This window comes from Anguilla rostrata, chromosome 15 (genome assembly GCF_018555375.3).
Source record: "Anguilla rostrata isolate EN2019 chromosome 15, ASM1855537v3, whole genome shotgun sequence".
In the NCBI taxonomy this organism is placed as follows: Eukaryota; Metazoa; Chordata; class Actinopteri; order Anguilliformes; family Anguillidae; genus Anguilla; species Anguilla rostrata.
The window spans coordinates 12,165,224-12,185,306 of NC_057947.1; the positions used below are offsets into that span (position 1 = coordinate 12,165,224).

At 48.6% G+C, this 20,083-nt stretch overlaps 1 protein-coding gene across 1 annotated transcript in view; it reads right to left on the minus strand.

The window, feature by feature from the left end:
- LOC135241060 (intersectin-1-like) overlaps window positions 1-20,083 on the minus strand; it is a 44,053-nt gene that overhangs the window by 17,394 nt on the left and 6,576 nt on the right. The window contains exons 2-21 of the mRNA XM_064311167.1: window positions 13,354-13,417; window positions 12,071-12,166; window positions 11,008-11,071; window positions 10,688-10,848; window positions 10,423-10,593; window positions 10,153-10,231; window positions 9,883-9,986; window positions 9,503-9,566; window positions 9,053-9,190; window positions 8,835-8,947; window positions 8,294-8,556; window positions 8,063-8,212; window positions 7,452-7,592; window positions 7,151-7,238; window positions 6,888-7,027; window positions 2,550-2,653; window positions 2,063-2,274; window positions 1,836-1,954; window positions 1,135-1,149; window positions 308-636 (exon numbers count right to left, since the gene is read on the minus strand). Of these exons, the coding sequence (XP_064167237.1) occupies window positions 308-636; window positions 1,135-1,149; window positions 1,836-1,954; window positions 2,063-2,274; window positions 2,550-2,653; window positions 6,888-7,027; window positions 7,151-7,238; window positions 7,452-7,592; window positions 8,063-8,212; window positions 8,294-8,556; window positions 8,835-8,947; window positions 9,053-9,190; window positions 9,503-9,566; window positions 9,883-9,986; window positions 10,153-10,231; window positions 10,423-10,593; window positions 10,688-10,848; window positions 11,008-11,071; window positions 12,071-12,166; window positions 13,354-13,381 (2,579 nt within the window). The 5' untranslated portion in view covers window positions 13,382-13,417. The remainder of the gene's footprint in view (window positions 1-307; window positions 637-1,134; window positions 1,150-1,835; window positions 1,955-2,062; window positions 2,275-2,549; window positions 2,654-6,887; window positions 7,028-7,150; window positions 7,239-7,451; window positions 7,593-8,062; window positions 8,213-8,293; window positions 8,557-8,834; window positions 8,948-9,052; window positions 9,191-9,502; window positions 9,567-9,882; window positions 9,987-10,152; window positions 10,232-10,422; window positions 10,594-10,687; window positions 10,849-11,007; window positions 11,072-12,070; window positions 12,167-13,353; window positions 13,418-20,083) is intronic.

Below are 20,083 nucleotides of genomic sequence, written 5' to 3' on the forward strand. Positions count from 1 at the left end.
CTGGAGCAATACTGTCAGATCTGGACACTGGCAGTAAATATAAAAACACAAAATTGATTACTTAATCATCTTATTTGATTTTTTAAATGAAAGATTAATTTATGAAAAAATACAGCTGTGTGCAGCATTCACAAGCCTGCAGAATTAGTCACACTGCTGCACAGCGTACAATGTCATAATTTATAAGGGACTGTGTGGCTGAAATAGAAAACTTTTGTCCTCGAGATACTGATTTAATCTCTCCCTCCTTCTATGGGCGACCTGTGAATTACATCAGACTAGGCAGAGCTGGAGAGGAGTCACTCACGTGGTGCTGAAGTCTGCCCAGTTGCTGGACGAGGAAGAGGACGTGGAGGGTGTGGGGACAGCTGGGGCAGCAGGCGTGGCTGGGGGCGGAGTCGGCAGGGCCTCCAGGGGCGGGGGCTGCGTGGGGGCAGTGGTGGGCGTGGCCGAGGCAGAAGTGGGCGTGGTGCGGGCAGCCAGTTTGGGGGCGGATCCCGATCCCGCCGCAGAGCGCAGGCTGACGGACACCTCTGCTTCGGGCATCTTCTCGGCGTAGTTGGCGGGAAACCAGCCCGTCTTCCCGTTCAGCTCCCCGCCCAACCAACCAGGCTCGCCCGTCTGGGACTCATCCACCTGTGAGAGCCAGGGGTCAGGGGTCAGCACTCATCCGGACCGATGGGAAAGCGTACATACATACACACACACATGATTTTGACGAATTTGGCAAGCAGATGAATAAACAAACAATAACCGAGCCTTGCTTTGCTGACATGGATTGTGTCAACCTCAGAACAATTTATTTGTTTAGTGTTGGCCGCTTGTAATCAGGATGTGTAATGTTTTAGTTCCTTTCAAACAAAAGTTAGTAAAACTATATGGAAATAAATACTTGCTATTTCTTTTAATTATTTGAGTATTTGAATATTTGTTTATCAATACATCCCTAGAGTGAATCTATCGCAGCAGGAGCATGCAGATGTAGCAAAAGCATTCAGGTGACAGTGAGTACAGTGGTAAGAGAGCAGTGAGCCAATCAGCACAGTGATGGGGCGACAGTGAACCAATCAGCACAGATGTGGTAGGCATGGAAACGTGAAGACGGGATTGGGGACAGGGTTGACCTGCACTTACCCACTCCCCTTTCACCTCCAGAAGGAGAGCACACAGGTGAGAGAATCAGGGGTTAGAGCAAAACACACATACAAGCCGGGGCCAGACCACATGTGGGTGGGGCCAGACCCCGTGCATGTGTGGAAAAATCCCATGTGGAACTAATCTGCATCAATGAGATCTTTACCATGAATCTTAAACTGGGCCACTGGAATGGCAATAGCTGCAGCCAGCTAATATAATAAACTAAGGGCAGGAGGAAATGAGGGAATACCACATCCCTTGTGATCAAAGCCAGGTTTTAATATACAGCCATCTCCCTCTTTCCCTGCCACTGTGACTCTGGCAAAGCAGCTTGGTCTGTATGCTCAGCCTCTCTCTCTGCTAGCACTAACGCCTCTTGTCCTTCCACTGCCACTACACACTCACACCGTCTCTTTGTGTGTTAATGTTGAATGCTAGCGGAGACGCCCGGTCTGGTCTGTACCACATACAGTCTCTCTGTGTGTTAGCACTGAATGCTAGCGGAGATGCCTGGTCTGGTCTGTACCCCATACAGTGTGTTAGCACTGAATGCTAGCGGAGATGCCTGGTCTGGTCTGTACCCCATACAGTGTATTACGAAGTGCTAGGAGTGCCGGTAGGTCTGTACCATACGATTGACGGATGCTAGTGGATGCCGTGGTCGACTACAGCGGTAGGATCCGTCTACACTACTGTACCTGGATGTCCCCGGGCTGGATGGTGATCTCGTCGTGGCTCCTCGCCTCAAATGGGTACAGCGCCCGGTAGAAAACCACCTTCACCTTGTCCTGGTTAAACCCGCTCACCGGAACTTTCTCTGTGTGTAAAAAAGCACCCAATACAGAGTAAGGCATGCTCTGGCCCAGTAGACACGCATGCACACACACACTCACACACACAGGTGCACACACACACAGGCACACACCTGTGGGCCAGGGGGACTGTGTGGCAGGGGTTACTTGGTCAGGCTGCTGCAGGAAGAGCTTGTTGAGTTTGTTTTGCACCTCCTTCCTGCTCTGCCCCTCGTCCTCCGACACCCGCGCCATCCAGGGCTGAGGGGGTGGGGTAGGGGGCGGGACCTGTTCTCTCTCCTCCCCCTTCCAAACCACTGACACCTCCTCCTGCACAGGGTCCAGCCTGGGGTGGAGGGAGACAGAAATGGGTTATTTTACATGTGCACGCATGCATTCACACATGCACACACAGTGTGACTGCACAGCTCAGCTGGGGCACCACAGAATGATTGAAATTTAGATGGAGACCGCTAGTCTGCATTCTTCTGATACTGCCGGGCCTTCCAAATTAAGAGAGAAATTAAACAATATGGATAAATGTGGCCTCCATCAGGTCAGTATGTAACACTGGGAACGTTCCTGGGACTCTAGGAATGTTCCAGAACCCCACACACTTACCTGTCCTCCTTAAGGTCCCCCTTCATGTCAGACTCCTGGCCCAGCTCTCCCTCCAGCTCCTTCTGCTTCTGCCTCTGTTGCCTACTGTGGATCTCCCTCAGCTCCTGTACAGCATTGTGGGATAGTGGAGGAGAAAGGTGAGGTGAGTCCAGAATTGTGGGACTGTGGAGGAGTGTTGCGGTGAGAGGAATTTAAGAACATCTGTGGTTCCTTCGTTCACAGCCACTGTTGTTCCCTGCAAGCGCCCCCTTGTGGTTTCAACCTGTGGGTCATCCATTGTCCTGAGCAGCAGGCACACCAGCGCTTTTAGGGTCCTGGCCTCATAACCAGAAGGTTGTAGTATTGAGTTTTAGGCAGGACACCCGTCAGCCACACAGATATTCTGCGTTCAATTTACGAATGTGTATAAATGTATCATATAAATACAAGTCAAGGTAAATGGAGAAAGGTCAAAATGTAAAAATGAATGCATTTCCATGAAACGTTGCGGTGTTTACCTGAACACTTCTGATGAGAAAGAGAAGAGCTGATTTACCCCACTCAGATATTCTCATCATGATCAGAAAGACTAACAGCTATGCTGGGCATTCTTGCACGGAACAAGGCGCGGTCACCGTTACTGGAAATGAAACGTTATCGTTTTTTCCGGACGGAGGTTGAGGGGGACAGCTGCCGTTCAGTTCACTGTGCTTCACATGAACCGCTGGTGTTATCACAGCCCGAGGCTACTAGCGCTGACAGGAGCACACAAGCCTTAAAGCCAGCAGTGAAGAGTAGGGGAGAGCAACCACTCGCGCAGATCCCCACAGGGATCCAGCCATCATGAAGTACAACCTACGCCGTTCCTTACCTGCACCACGGTAGGCACCACGTGGAAAAGCTTTTAGTTTACTGCTGTAGCTATGAAGATTGGCTGCTTAAGACTCCTTTTGTGGCCCTGTAACTCTCTTAAAAAATCCCAGAATGCATTGTTCTATTGCTATAGCTGCTATATAGCTGCTGCTATTGTGCTCTTTGTGTACACCAAGCTGGTTTGTTTTCAACAGTCTGCTAATGATAACAGACCAGCTTCACAGCTCAATGTACAAATGAATGGTACAACCAACAGCACACTGGGCCAGAAGGAAAAACAGACTTCCCAAAAACTAAGAGATCACTGATTGCTCAAGCACTGGAATGTGGTTCAATGATTCCAGAGCTAGGAGAACCTTTAGAAGGAAAGAGATCTATCTGCTGTGAAAAGGGTTGCTTACTTTTAAACATGAAAGCCTGCAGGCCTGCGAAGTTAAGAACAGTCCCGCATCCAAGCATGTCCTACAGATCATTGAGAAGTTCCTTGGAAAATTCCAACAGTGAACCAATCAAGGAATTTTTTACTCCAATCAAATTGACGGGATATGCCCACACGTTCCTATGGAAACATTAAGGAAACAGAGAGCAGAAAGCTGCTTGCTCATGACATCTTACACCCATAAATAATGCTAATATAACAGAGAGCATCCTGTAATAGATTCTGCTTGTGGCTGGAGATGTTTCCATGGCGACAGAATTAGATTGCTGTTGCTTAGAGAGCATTAATACCACTTTCATATATACAGAACACTTGTTTTTTTAGAAAATCCCAAGTTCCATTCCTTATGGGAGGTTTTGTATCTTCTTTCTAACTGCTGCCATCAATCTGCACAGAAGCTGCTATAGCACGTATCTCGCAGCCATTAGAACACAAAGCCATACTTAAAAAACTCAAATCTAGCCATCTACGCAGTTATCCAAGAACCATGTGTGGCACTAGAGAACTGTGCTTTATCACAGACTTACAACTCGGGGGTATGGGTGACTATAAATAAATACACATTAAAAAAATAATTTGACACGTAAACAACGTGCAGGTCAAATTTTTTGCAACTCACCAATTACATTGTAAAGCCACTTGTTTTAGTGGCCAAGTGTATGAAAAGGGAATGCATGCGTACTACAATTCCCAGCATGTTTTAATTATACATTTAGTTCTATACTGCAGTAACCAATAAATATACTGTATACAGGCTCAGTCTTGCACTGTTCTTTAAAACCAAGCGTCAGTAAGGCATTCTGCTTTGATGCTGTCCCTTTAAAAGAACTTTTTTGTTCTACTCAGTTGTTCTACTCAGGTCTCCTGCATCCTCAGAGTCACAACACATTCGAGAAGAAGCTGCTTGCACAGAGAACTGGGGAGTTCAGCACTCGCAGGGAGCACACAGGCCTGGCTCAGGAGACGCTCGAGCAGAAGCAGAGAGGCCAGAAAGTTAACCACAGCGCCCCCTGCAGGTGTGGATGAGGAAGCTTTTTTGTGTTGGAAGCTTGGAAGCACCAAAGCGGAGGCGCAGGCATCTCTGACAGAGCCGTCAAAGAAAGCTGGGAAGGGGGGGGGGGGGTGTATTTGGGGATGGGGGGTATTTGGGGATCTGGGGTGTTGGGATGGGGCGGGGGCACCTGTAGATAGAAGCCTAAGTGCTGCAGACAGTCCAGGAGGGAGGACAGACAGACCAGCAGTGCTTCCTCCACCAGCCCCACAGACTGCAAGAGATACAAAGGGCTGGGGGTCAGGGGTCAGGGATCAACCAGCAGTGGGAGTAGGATAGCCCCGGATATCAAAGGGAAGAAATATAAACTAATAAGAATAAACATCCTGCAGGTCCTGTTTCCCATTTAGTCAATCCGCATGAGGGACCGGTATATGCACAGGGTGAAGAGACATATGAGTTTGATGATGGTTTCTCAGATAAAGGTGAATCTCAGAGAATAATAAAATAATATTTTATTATTATTATTTATTTATTTATTTTTTATTATTTACTGCTGCTCGTTGTTTCCTTGTATAGACCCATGTATGTTGATCTGTTTGCCTTGACATATAACTACCTTGTCTGTGAGTTTTGGAGTTGTGTGTATGGACTGGGTAAGCTGCAAATTAATTGCCCTTCTTGGGATCAATAAAGTTGTCTGAATCTGAGAACCTCCTTCCATAACTCCAGCCTCAGCCTGCTATCCAATTACATTTCACTCAGTCAATTTCAGAACAGTTTTACAAGACCAGCAATTAATGCATGTGTGAAAAGTAGGACTGAGAAAACCTCAACAAACACCCAGACAGTCTTCTCTGGCTTTATAGACAGCTTCATAATGCATCTCAGGCATTCAGAAGGCATCTCCATTTGGAAGTTGCTGCCATCAGACCTCATGTCAATCAAACGCTCACATATCAACTCGGTTATGCGTTACCTGTGACCAAATACATAAAGGACACATTGGTAAATCTGCAAGGGGTGTTAACAAGAACAAGCTTAATTTGACAGTGGTTAGAATGATATCTTTGTAACTAGGTTTGGCTTCGTTAAAAACCTATGAAACCGATTGCAGGCCAAACACACCAATGTCAGGATTAGATGAATCCTAAAAGATGCAAACGAGGTTATTTCCATTCTAAATAATGTGCTGCGTTATCTGGTATGCCCACACATCATAAGAAGCCAAACGTGCCTCTGGGTTACAACATTTGCTGTAAAATCACACCATATTTGCCACCACTGATTGCTTTAGCTTTGATTAGCTTAGCAAAATAAAACTAATGATAATGATGGACATGTCAGGATGTAGCAACATAATCTCCAGCTGAAGGCAGGCAGCAGAGGGCGAGGCAGGGTAAGAGCTCGTTGGCATGGAAACTACCTGTGGCCCCCTGTGCTGCTCCAGAATCAGCTTCAGGTGTAGGCCCTGAATCCGAGCAGCCCGGGCCTTATAGAACAGCCCCAGAGCCTGGGGGGCGAGGCAGCGTGGGGCAAGGAAGGGAGTGTGGCAGCCGAGGGGGGAGGGGGGCACAGGACAGGGGAACAGGTGATCACAAGGCGCACACCACCTCCCTCTGTATCTTCCTCTTCACCTCCACCTCAGTCCTCTCCTCTCATGAACACACACTCACCCGCATGCACAGGCACTTACACTCATGCACACATACTACTACACCTACCAACATGTATCACACTGGCAGACCAGCTGGACGTATATCACTCAGCTGTCATTGTATACCTTCAGCTTTTGTTCTCATGGTCTGTCATATACCTTCAGCTGTGTTTAATGCTGTCATATACCTTCAGCTGTGTTTAATGCTGTCATATACCTTCAGCTGTGTTTAATGCTGTCATATACCTTCAGCAGTGTTTCATGCTGTCATTTGCCTTCAGCTGTGTTTAATGCAGCGTCATGTACCTTCAGCTGTGTTTAATTCTGTGTTCTGTACCATTAGCTGTGTTTTATTCTGTGTTCTGTACCATTAGCAGGGTTTCATTCTGTGTTCTGTACCTTTAGCTGGCTGTTGAAGGCATCAATCTCCAACAATTTGGATCGAGTCTCTCGTTCCAGAGCATCCAGTTGGTCTCTGAGCTGCTGCCGGGTGGACTCCTTCACTTCCAGAGCCTTCCGCAGGGTTAGCAGGGAGTCGTCTGCAGGAAACCACGGGTGTGTCTGTGTTACGCTTTATCGCACACACACAAAACCTCAAACAGCACAAGCAGTGACTCACGGCCTATAGTGGTGCGACAGTGCCAGTGCTGTGTGGTACTTACTGTGCAGGCTGTTCTGTTGGACCTGTTTCAGTTGCTCATTCAGACACTGTTTCTCAGGGATGAGCCGGCCCAGCCACTGCTGTGACTCCTGAAACACATCATAAGAATGGTTTAAAATCTACAGCATCAATCACACAGCTTAGCCACTGCACGTTAAACACACTTCAAGCTCATGCAGAAAGCCAGTGCATTGAGGGTAATGGTGCACCGTGCACTGCGTTGTTCATAATAGTTTATAGTACAGTGCATTGTGGCTGATAGTGTGCTGTAGTGCATTGTGGGTAACCGTGCGTTGCAGTACCTGCAGCTGCCTCTGCAGGTGCGTGATCTCGGCGATGCGCAGCTCGCGGGTCTTGTTGGTGCTCTCGATCTCATGTCGTTGCGCAGACAGACGGAAACGCAGATCCTGCAGCTTCCCCTCCAGCTGCTGCTTCTTATCGTTCTGCAGGAAGAAAACCGCAATAAGGCTTCTGCAGAGTCCGCATGGCCCACAGGGTGTACCGGTGCAGCATGTGGTCTATATACTGGTGGGCTAGTATGGGATATATATAAGGCTGGCCATTTGTCATGGAAAATATTGGCTGAAGTCACGGAGCAGTCATGGCAAAGTTGTTGAAAACTTTATGTGCTGTACATATAGTGGTGCAGTATGTGGTATATATAGTACAGTGGTGGGGGTGTATATGTGGCAGTGGTAGTACAGTATGTGGTATATATAGTACAGTGGTGGGGGTGTATATGTGGCAGTGGTAGTACAGTATGTGGTATATATAGTATAGTGGTGGGGGTGTATATGTGGTAGTGGTAACACAGCATGTGGTATATACAGTACAGTGGTAGAGGTGTATATGTGGTAGTGGTAACACAGTATGTGGTATATACAGTACAGTGGTAGAGGTGTATATATGGTACCAGCGCCTCCAGCTGGAGCTCCAGGGTCTTCTTGCGGGCCTTCAGCTGCACCATGCTCTCCTGCTCGCGGTTCCTCTGGATCAGCAGCTCCTGCCTGCGGCTCCTCTCCCACTCCAGCTGCCTCTGCCTCTCCAACTCCCGCTTAGCTGCCTGCAGAAGAGCACAAGGTTCTTAAACACACACACGCACACACACACACACACAAATGCGCACACACACCCCACTCCTCACCTCTCTCCTCTCTATCTCCTTGCGTCTCTCCTCCTCTCTCTGCCTCTCCAGCTCTCTCTGTTTTTCCAGCTGTTTCTCCAGCTCCTGCTGCCTGCGCCTCTCCTGCTGCAGGCGCTCCTGCTCCCTCCTCTCCTGCTCCTGCCGCTCCAGGGCAGCCAGCCGCTCCTGCTCCTTCCTCTGCTGCTCCTGCAGGGCCTGCCTCCTCTTCTCCAGCTCCAGGTTCCCTCGCTCAAAATTCTCACGCTTCTTATCCTCAAACGTCACTGCGGGAGCGAGGGAGGGGCTTAACGCATCATCACTGTGAGACGCAGATAGCTACACATGAACACATCATCACTCAGATGCAAAGTGATGCATATAAAAGCACCATCATCATTCACCACTGAGAGACCAATCTAAATAAGTTCCTGATTATCCATTTGCATTCAAAACGCTCTGCTTTTGTTAGGATTGGAAAAATGCTTGTGGTCACAGTGTGGACATGTTGAGATGCTAAAAAATGATGGGAATTATGGAAATGACACCTCCCGTAACCTCTGACCTGGAAGCCTTTTCTCTGCAGTCTGCTGCTCCTCTTCCTCAGGCTCTTCCTGTGCCCGCTGCTCAGCTGCATGCACGCTGGTCACCGAGATTCCACTGCCCGAACGGACTCTTCTAGAATGACACCAACCACAGTACAGTTACACACTCAGACCAATCACAGCACTGTTACACCCACAGACCAATCAGAGAGCAGTTACAGACATGCACAGAACGCACCGGAAAGTGGGCGGGATGAAGTCAGGGGGCAGTACTGGGGGGAGGGGCAGGCCGGACATCGCCATGTCGATAAGGTGCATGGCCAGGATGAACTCCTCAGCGGTCAGCTTGCCGTCCTGGTCGATATCCGACAGGTTCCTGGACAGGGAGGAGAGAGCAGGCTTTACCAGAGAGCCAGTTTACCTGCACATCTACAGAAGAGTTTACTAAGCAGGGAGGGGAACAAAGGAGAACCTGACTGCCTCAGACTCACAGCTTTCTGCTCCTATTCTGAAGCACACGTGTATGCACACACGCACGCACGCACACACGCACACACGCACACACGCACACGCGCACACACGCACGCACGCACGCACGCACGCACACACGCACGCACGCACGCACGCACGCACGCACACACGCACACACGCACACACGCACACACAGACACACAAGTTTAGGGCTCACCAGATTGATGCTAGCTGGGCTTGAGGTAAACTGGACTGCATCAGGATGGTTCTTGCTTGTGGTCCTAAAAAAAATAAATAAATTAAAAAACTTCCAGTATACATATCAACATGCATACATATACGCACATACATACATTCCTACATACTCGCATACACACACACATACACGCATACACACTCACATACATACTGTACACACATATACACATATATTCATACACACAGCACACAGACGTGTCCACAGGAGTGCCATAAGCACAGGCAGCAGGGCTGCAGCGATCCCCATCTCCTCCTATTAGCACAGCCCAGCTGTGAAAGCTGTGTATGTGTGCTAGAGTACAACACCCAGAGCAGCTTCGCAAAAGCGAGCAAGTGTACCTGTGAGATGGCCGCTCATCATTTTGTCGTGGCTGTTGAAAAGCTGCCGGTATTTTAACCTCGAAGACTGTGGGACAGCCCAGTCAGGAGGGGGCGCTGCCGAGCTAGAAAGAGGGAGAGAAAAGGAGAGAGGCAGACTGAGGAGGAAGTCAGTCTTACATACCCCTATAGGCCTGTGCTACCAGGCATGGTATATACACAATCTCCCTTCAGAAAAAGCACACAGGCATCACCAGAATGAGCAGGCTTTTACCTGAGCTCTGAACTCACCTGGGCGCATCGAAGGACTGGCCTTTCTGCTGCTTCAGGCTGGAGCGGTTGAACGAGGAGCTCTTATTGAGAGCTGCGGCTGAGGAGGACAGGGGATTGAACATGATACTACTCACACGAGGACCTCAGGATTACACTCCACACTAAACTAGCATTAAAATGTTGAATATGGTTTGTTGGTAACACATTAACAAAACCTTTATGGTGAATCAATTTTCCTTGCCTGGGGAAGGGCGGAGCATTCTTGCAGGGGGAGGGGCCAGTGCATACCTGGATGCGAGAAGCCACTGAGGGGAGGGATCATGGCGGGGGCTCCATTGGCCATGGGGGGCACGGCGGGAGGAGGCACAGAGGAGATGAGGGGGGGAGACACGCCCACCCCTGGAAGAGGAGCTATGGGCACAGGGGGAACTCCTGAAAGACCTGGCATCCCTGGCATACCTGCAGGACAGACCCAAAAAAGCACACTTACACTTACACACACACACAGGGGCTGGAGGGACAGGGGACCCGGTACGAGGCGGGGCAGCCTTACCAAAGGGCGGGGCCGAGGGCAAGGGGAGGGGCGGCTGCTTCATGGCGGGGGGCAGCGATGGGGGCAGGGGGTGACCCTGCAGCCTCAGCTTGATCAGCTTCATGGCGATGGAGAACTCATGGGCGTCCATCTTACCATCATTATTCATATCAGCTAGAGCCCTGCACGGGGGGAAGAGGGAGAGATTTAAATAAGAGTGAAAGTGAAGGCTGAATGCTGTCTGAACCAGGCCGGACCAGGCTGGCTGAACCAGGCCGGACCAGGCTGTCTGAACCAGGCCGGACCAGGCTGGCTGAACCAGGCCCGACTGAGGCTCTTACCATATCTGTGCCAGGATGGGCTGGGACAGGCCGGACTGCAGGAAGAAGTTCCTGGCCTGGTCACCTGGGGGCAGCGTAACACAGACAGAATGAGACGGGAGGGATGCATCCCCCCCGCATCCCTGTTTCAGGTCCAGTCGGACTGTCCCTCCCACGCTGCCATGACAACACACTCACAGGCCCCGCCCCCTCTGCACCAGCTGTATGGTGACAGTACATCCTACTGGCCAGTCTGGCTCTCTGACACACTGAGCATGGGTAAAAAGCCTGAAAGAGGCACATCCAAGCACACAGGTTTATTCATTAAAGAAAGCAACAGGGCAGCCAGCTCTGCTGAGCTGCGGGGCAGAGGGTCAGGGTGAGGTCGACATCGCGGGTCCCCTGCCAGCACCCGTTCCGGCAGATTACAAGAAACAGATACAGGCAAACAGGAAGTGTCCCAGGCGCACAGGAAGTATCCTCTAACCCAAATGTTCCACTCGGCACACAAAGCTCTTTCAGCAAAGCACCCCAAAAAAGCCTCTGTAGCAGGCTGCTGTATTTCTGTCGACTGTGACACCCCAACACAGGCTCCCTTTCTGTCTGTGGGACATGCCCCATGCTGGGGCCCGGACCACACAAGGGCCCGCTTATTTCAGAGTCCGGCTTCAGAGAGGGACAGAGAGAGGAAGAAAGTAGGGCGGGGCGATTAACGATGGGATAACTGCCATTAACGATAACGATCCCATTACAATGAGCATAATGGAATATCATAGTAGGAGTCATTGCTGCCGTGCGGCATATTGGCTTGCTTTTCATCTGGACCTTTTCTGTAATCATACCTGATGCTGTAGAGGACCTCTAAAGTTCATTTTAAAAAAGACAAATAAAACGGCAAAGCAAGCACACAAACCAGCCCAAGACCAGCAGGAGGTGGGTACCATCCCCAGGCGGAGAGAAGAGCAGCTCGTCTGTGACAGGGTTCGAATCCTGAGTGTGCCCTCCCTCCAACTGCCCTCCTGCTGCCTCCACTACCCTCACTGCTGTCCCCTACGGCCCTTACTGCCTCCTTCTACAGACTGACCTGTGATGAAGCCGGCTGGGGTGGGGCTCAGACCGTGGAACTGCTGGTCATGTTTGGCCCTTTCATCTACAGAGATGACCCAGGCATCCAGGCCCCCTGAGAGAGAGAGAGAGCGAGAGAGAGAGAGAGAGAGAAAGAGGAAGGGAGAGAGAGTCAGTATGTCACACAATACGAGCTGTCTGACAGTGTTCTCTGTGCAACAGAGACAATGTTCACCCTAACACTTGTCAGGGAAGCGAGGATGGAGTAAAAATATTCATTTCTGAATCAAGCAGTTTTAACAGCCAACGCCCTCCTTTAATGTTCGCCACTCTGAGCCAGAGCACACCAAACACCGAGAAACACCAGAAACACCAGGCCCAATAATGTAATAACTACTCCTCCGAGTTGTTATTACACTATTAGTCAATATTATTAGATTGGTTTTTTATTTTTACTCACCAATAATGTAATTGTCACGTTACAACACTACTGGCTGATTTATTACATTATTCAACTTTATTACATTTTTGTTGACACAGAGCAGCATTTTATCACATTATCGGTAGGTTATTGCATTATTAGTTGTTACAGGGGTATCTATGAATTAGCGGCCAGGACTAGTAATTAATGAAGCAGGACTGTGTTTGTGTGTGTGTGTGTGCTCTGTGTGTGTTTGCGTGTAAGTGAGCATGCATGTACTGTGTGTGTGTTTGTGTGCGTATGTGCATGTGTGCATGTATGTACTGTCTGTGTGTGTGTACAGCAGGATGGGGTTTCTGAGTGGAGCAGGTATCAGAGCTGCATGAGGAAGACAGGTTTCACTTTCAGGTAAAGAGGGATGAAGGAGGAGGGAAAGTGAGTGACAGCTCCGCTGGCTGACACTCAGCACACAGACCTGGGAGACAGGTAACCTGATCAGAGCAATACACTTACACCTCTCTCACTGTGCTCTGCTTCTACGCACGTACACAGACATGTACGCACAAACACACAGGCACACACGCGCATACACGCACGTGCACACACATATACTTACACCCCTCTCACTGTGCTCTGCTTCTACACACATACACAGACATGCACACATAAACACACACTTACATACATGCGCACACACACACGTACACACACACACGTACACATGCATATACGCACACACACGTACCCACATGTACACACACATGCACACACGTGAGCACACATACGCAAACGTACTTCTGGACCAGTTACCAGGGTTACTGCAGTGTGTCCTATAGAGTTTCAAAACTGAAGACTGACAGTTGTCAATCGGAGCTACTCACCTGTGAAGGGTGTTGGAAACTGAGCCATGATTCAGTCTGTCACCTGGAGCAGAGCGAAGATCTCCTGTAAGCACACAGAGAGCCTGTCACAAACACTAACATGTAACCCCACACCCAGTTCTATCACAGATGCTAACATGCTAACACACCCCTGAGGGTCTCTCCATCAATTCCACCAGAACAGCCTGGTTCATTTCCTGTGGAATGACTCCTGAGTCCTCTGCAGATGCCACCATGCTAACACACACCCAATTCTTGCACACACACATCCAGTTATTCCACAGACGTTCACTCTTCTTTCTTTCAAATTCAAATTAAAATTACATATAGAGCCACCTATTTAAATTCAAATTCAAATTCAAGAATTGAACTGGAGTTTATCAGCAGTTTACATTTCAATTCAGAATTGGCGCCAGCCCTGGTGTGTCTGTGTGAGCGTGTGTGTGTGTGTGTGTGTGCAGCAGCACTGTTGAGCTGTGATAATTCACTGGAGTGATTAGTCAGGGTTGTAGGGTATATGAGCACATAGAGGCCCAAAGCAGCCTGAGACAGCAAACACCAGTGCAGAGGAATACCTGAAGATCAATACCTTCTGGTAGCACAACATAAAACAGAGGCACTGCCTGGTCACAGGTGCACACACACACACACACACACACTCTCTCTCTCTCTCTCATTGCCCAATGTCAGTTTCAAAGCAACCTGCAAACAAAACCACAGCCGAGTGTCTCAGCCAATAAGCAGCGCCGCACACAAATTTTCTAAAATCTCTCCCTAGAGCTGCAGACCCCACAAAGCCTAACTACCGGCCTGAAGTAGCACAGGCGTGCCAGCGGGTAGGGTGGGGTAGTGACAGACACCAGGGCGGCCAGCGGCCCCACGCCGGCCCAGCGCCGGCCCAGCTCCTGCTTTGAGGATGACTGCATGAGGAGGGCATTGCACACAGAGGTGTGATCACAGCCAGCGGCTCCTCTTCTCACGCAGCCGACAGCTGAATAATACTCACACAGTATGACTGTACGCCTACTACACCGCCTTACAAGAAGAATGCCTTCCAAACCGCCTTAAAAGATCCAAGCCTTCCATTTCACATACTCCCATACCACACACTATCCATTCCACATACTTCCATTTCATACTCACACTGTGCAGTTTCTATGCTGCCTTACAAGAAGAATGCCTTCCATACAGCCTTAAAAAATGTATGCCTTCTAGACCTCCTTGAAAGATGAATGCCTTCTATTTTGCCTTAAAAGAGGTATACCATCAATATAAAAGATACAAGCTTTCCATACCACCATTAAAATGTCAGCCTTCCAGACTGCCTTGACAGATGTATGCCTTCCATACCGCCTTAAACGATCAAGGTTATCACACCATCTTAAAAGATGTAGCCTATACCTTCCATGCCACCTTAAAAGAACTTTGTTTCTATCCTGCCCAACACTACTGAGCCGAAAGTATTTGGACACCCCTTCTAATTAGTGGGTTTAGCTACTTGAGCTACACCCATTGCTAACAGGTACATGAAGCATACAGCCAATCAATATCCACAGACAAACAGCGGCAGTAGAATGGTCTGGGGCAGTTTTCATGGTTTGGGCTAGACCCATTAGTTCCAGTAAAGGGAAATCTTAATGCTACAGCATACAATGACATTCTAGAGAATTGTACGCTTCCAACTTTGTGGCAACAGTGTGGCGAAGGCCCTTTCCTGTTACAGCATGACAATACCAGCGTGCACAAAGAGAGGTCCATACAGAAATGGTTTTCCAAGATTGGTTTGAAAGAACTTAACTGGCCTGCACAGAGCCCTGACCTCAACTCCATTGAATACCTTTGGGATAAATCGGAATGCTGACTGCAAGCCAGGCCTTATCGCACAACATCAGTACCCAGCCTCACTAAAGCTCTAGTGGCTGAATGGAAGTGAATCCCCGAAGCTATGTTCCAAAATAAAGTGGAAAGCCTTCCCAGAAGAGTGGAGGCTATTATAGCAGCAAAGGTGGGACCAACTCCATATTAATGCCCATGGTTTTGGAATGAGATGTTTAACAAGTACATATGGGTGTGGTGTTCAGGTGTCCACGTAGTTCTGCCCATGTAGTGTGAATGTTATACACAGAAATTGTATAAAGTTGATTTGCAGAGACCTACAACAATCCAGATGACCTTAGCTGAGTAAATTGTGTACTGCACTATAGGCTACATGTTGCAAGACAGTGAGCATTTTCCAATTTTCCATTACATAAAAGTAAATGGATGTGCAAGAAGCAACCATGACACTTTAAAATTTGGTAAAAACAGAGTTAGAGACCGAAGCAGTGACTGAGAGGATTCTGAATGTTTTTCAGACTCTGATGGCTCGGTGGTAAAGGGCCTGAAGAACAGAGCAGCTCAATGAAATAACACAACATGAGACCAGAAAAGATGGCAGTTAGGATAGAGCCACACCGTGACAGCGTTACAGGCCGGCATTGGGCACAATATACTGCCCCTTATAAGACTCACTTTGCATACCTGGCGCAGGCACAGTGTTCCTTACCTGTGAAAGGTACTTTTATAAGTTGATTTAAGCAAATGACCAAATTGTAACAAGGCTGTCGAACAAAGCAAACTGCTATTGCGTAAAAATGAGCGTATGCATAGAGACCTGTGAAGGACATAGTGCATAGTGCAAACACATATTTGTTTTTTATGAAAAGTCGTCCTTATCACGCATAGCACTTTCATTGCGGTGTTTCCAGCAGCAATGCACATGTAACCCTTAAACACAAACTTACAAAAACATACAGGAGTTTCATTCAAAAAGTTACTGTAAAAAGAAGTCAGTCCATGAAGGAACTCCAGGGGTGGGGATAGCACTATTCATTGGTTGAGGGACCCCTGTTGGCCGTCTGGGCATCCAATGTGTGCACAGAGGTGACTGGGTCTCCTCCACCCCTATACTGTATGTGCTAGAGGGGGCATTTATGAGCACGCTTGTACATAGTTTATGAATTGGACATTCCAAAATCGGGGCAGGATTGGTGATGGAAAATTAGAAAAAATAAATAAATACAAATAAAAAACTGGAATCATTAGCTATAGGTAGCTAGCTACACAAACCATCATTCTGCAACAGGTCTGCATGAGTCATCATTGGCAGGACAAAAAGTAGGCAATAACCTTGGCAAGTTACCATCATGCCCTCAACACGACGAGCATGACAATTTACAAGGGGAAAAAACACTCAGCTCAAATAGAGTTCAAGATGATGTTCAATAAGAATCATAAAATTTCATTATAGATCCTATTCATGCTGTCATTCTGCTGAATCGAATTCTGACAAACGGTGCCTTACAATCAAGCAGGACTGAACCAGAGTGTCATTGCCTGTATCCTTGACAACACCAGCAATGTTAAAAACTGCACTGCTTTAGAGTCACAACTGCTGTTGAACTGCAGACTACAGAGCACGGACTCAGGAAGGCAACACTACAAACCATAAAACAACAAACTATTAAAGCTGCACGATGGGTCTAAAACCAACTCACATAGATTTATTATCAAGTACAGTACTTCCTTCAAACCCCCCCCAAATACTAGGCTATTTAGTGTTTGAGAACCTTTGGTCTTTCGAGTTTCGAACAGTTAAAAACTGTTAATGGTGCCCAAGAAAAAATATTTAAATTGCTTCACAACTCTGGAGAACTAACTGAATGCCGCACACACACAAAAATGCAAATGTTCCAACTCATCCCCACAATAAGGCGAAGGACTATGGAGATATACAACCATCTCCGTCAGCTGCCTGCTGTTCAAGACCCGAAGGAGAGAAACAACTGTGTTTCAGAAACGGCATCTCATTAATATTTATAAAGGAGGCTAATAACAGAGGGACAGCCTTTAGAGCAGAGAGCAGAGCTCAGTGCCTTTAGAGCAGAGAGCAGAGCTCAGTGTCTTTAGAGCAGAGAGCAGAGCTCAGTGCCTTTAGAGCAGCGAGCAGAGCTTAGTGTCTTTAGAGCAGAGAGCAGAGCTCAGTGTCTTTAGAGCAGAGAGCAGAGCTCAGTGCCTTTAGAGCAGACAGCAGAGCTCAGTGCCTTTAGAGCAGAGAGCAGAGCTCAGTGTCTTTAGAGCAGAGAGCAGAGCTCAGTGTCTTTAGAGCAGAGAGCAGAGCTCAGTGCCTTTAGAGCAGAGAGCAGAGCTCAGTGTCTGTAGAGCAGCGAGCAGAGCTCAGTGCCTTTAGAGCAGAGAGCAGAGCTCAGTGCCTTTAGAGCAGAGAGCAGAGCTCAGTGTCTTTAGAGCAGAGAGCAGAGCTCAGTGTCTTTAGAGCAGAGAGCAGAGCTCAGTGCCTTTAGAGCAGAGAGCAGAGCTCAGTGTCTTTAGAGCAGGGAGCAGAGCTCAGTGTCTTTAGAGCAGAGAGCAGAGCTCAGTGCCTTTAGAGCAGAGAGCAGAGCTCAGTGTCTTTAGAGCAGGGAGCAGAGCTCAGTGTCTTTAGAGCAGAGAGCAGAGCTCAGTGTCTTTAGAGCAGAGAGCAGAGCTCAGTGTCTTTAGAGCAGAGAGCAGAGCTCAGTGCCTTTAGAGCAGAGAGCAGAGCTCAGTGCCTTTAGAGCAGCGAGCAGAGCTTAGTGTCTTTAGAGCAGAGAGCAGAGCTCAGTGTCTTTAGAGCAGAGAGCAGAGCTCAGTGTCTTTAGAGCAGAGAGCAGAGCTCAGTGTCTTTAGAGCAGAGAGCAGAGCTCAGTGTCTTTAGAGCAGAGAGCAGAGCTCAGTGTCTTTAGAGCAGAGAGCAGAGCTCAGTGCCTTTAGAGCAGAGAGCAGAGCTCAGTGTCTTTAGAGCAGAGAGCAGAGCTCAGTGCCTTTAGAGCAGAGAGCAGAGCTCAGTGCCTTCAGAGCAGAGAGAAGAGCTCAGTCTCTTTAGAGCAGAGAGCAGAGCTCAGTGTCTTTAGAGCAGAGAGCAGAGCTTAGTGTCTTTAGAGCAGGGAGCAGCAGTGCTGGAACGTATAAACTAACACACGTGCATGATACACACACACACCTGTCCTGTACACATACTGTATGTGTGCGTGATACACACACACCAGTCCTGTACACATACTGTATGTGTGCGTGATACACACAAACCAGTCCTGTACACAAACCATGCGTGTGCATGGTACAGACACACACACCCTGCTTATGTGTCTGTATCTGCGCTTGGGGCAAAGGGCACACATCACCCCTGCTCCAGGTAGCAGCTCTTACCTGTCCCCTGTTCTCGCAGTCCACCCACTGATTGGTTCTGGTTGCTAAGGCAACTCAGTGCTGAGATATCTGTGACGAGGCCCTTGCCCAGCGGAACACTGTCTCCCCCAGCGTTCCGTCTCCCAGACACACTTTGCATTCCACCCCCCACCCCCCCTCCCTGCCGAGCCTCATTACCATTTCACCACAAAACCCACCAGGCCAGGGGACACCATGAACACCCCCCTGTATGTTCCCTCAAACACAGACCTGGGGATATTATGAATGCCCCCCAGTACTCTCTATACGTCCCTCTCAAACACAGACCTGGTCTCACTGTCCCCATGGCTCCCATCAGACTCAGTAAGAATGAGCCCTCCCTTTATCCCTGGCTGTGACCATCTCAAATGGAAATGAGGAATTTCACATGCCTTCCCAGCCATGCAGCAGAAAAATTTAGGAAGACAAGTACACAAGACCAGTGCGGGGGGCGGGGGGGGGTACCTAAAATGAATTAGTGAGAGCAGCAGAACCGTGTGTGTGTGGGGGTGTCCGCGCACGCAAGTGTGTGCGTGTGCATGCGTGAGTGTGTGTGTGTGTGTGTGTGCACGGGCGGGTTTGAGTGTGTGGATGTGTGGGTGTGGGTGTGCACGCATGCGTGCGTTGCGTGCATGTGGGTGTGCACATACGCTCTCAGTAAACAGGGAGTGGGGGGGGGGGTGTCACGTGGGGGTCACGCTACACTCCAGCTGACGGGATGAACTGACAGTGGACTCAAACTCGCCAAGCCGAGACGCCGCCCCTCTGTCACCCTGCTATTTCACGCACCAGTTCCTGCTTTGTCAGTGAGACCAATTGGAGATCAGCCATTATGTATATGCTCAACTCCGCTAGGTTTCTGTGTGCTACAGTGGAGAGCTAACAGCAGCACAGCCATACTGATGCACTGTGTGCTACAGTAGAGCGCTAACAGCCCAGCCATACTGATGCACTGTGTGCTACAGTGGAAAGCTCAAAGCAGCCCAGCCATACTGATACACTGTGTGCTACAGTAAAGAGATAACATCTGTGCAGTGATATTGTACACTGTAACTGTATGATATTGTAGGAACTAAGAACTAGGCTACTACAATTGTTGCGCATTTTCAGCTTTTTGCCGCCCATACGTACTTGCTTATCACTTCCGTCAACCCCTCATCTTGATGAATAATTTACAATAAAGTGCTATCAAAAACTGAAAAGTACTTTCTTGGATCTTTTGGAGGGAGAGCTAAGATTAGCATAGTTTTAACAATATCCTCCCAAAATGCTAGAACTCCGAAAACACTAGTATGGAAAAAGAAAACAGTAAAACTAACTTAACTGGTTAAGCATTTTATGCCAATGTCAGTCCAGCAGGTTATCTGCCAAAAACACCAGACGGTCAACTTACAGAGAGGCCCGTGCCAGTCTCCTTACTATACTCCCAGTGGGGGAAAAGACGCGTTTCGATTGCACCAAGGAACCAGAGATGAAATGAAAGTGCCGT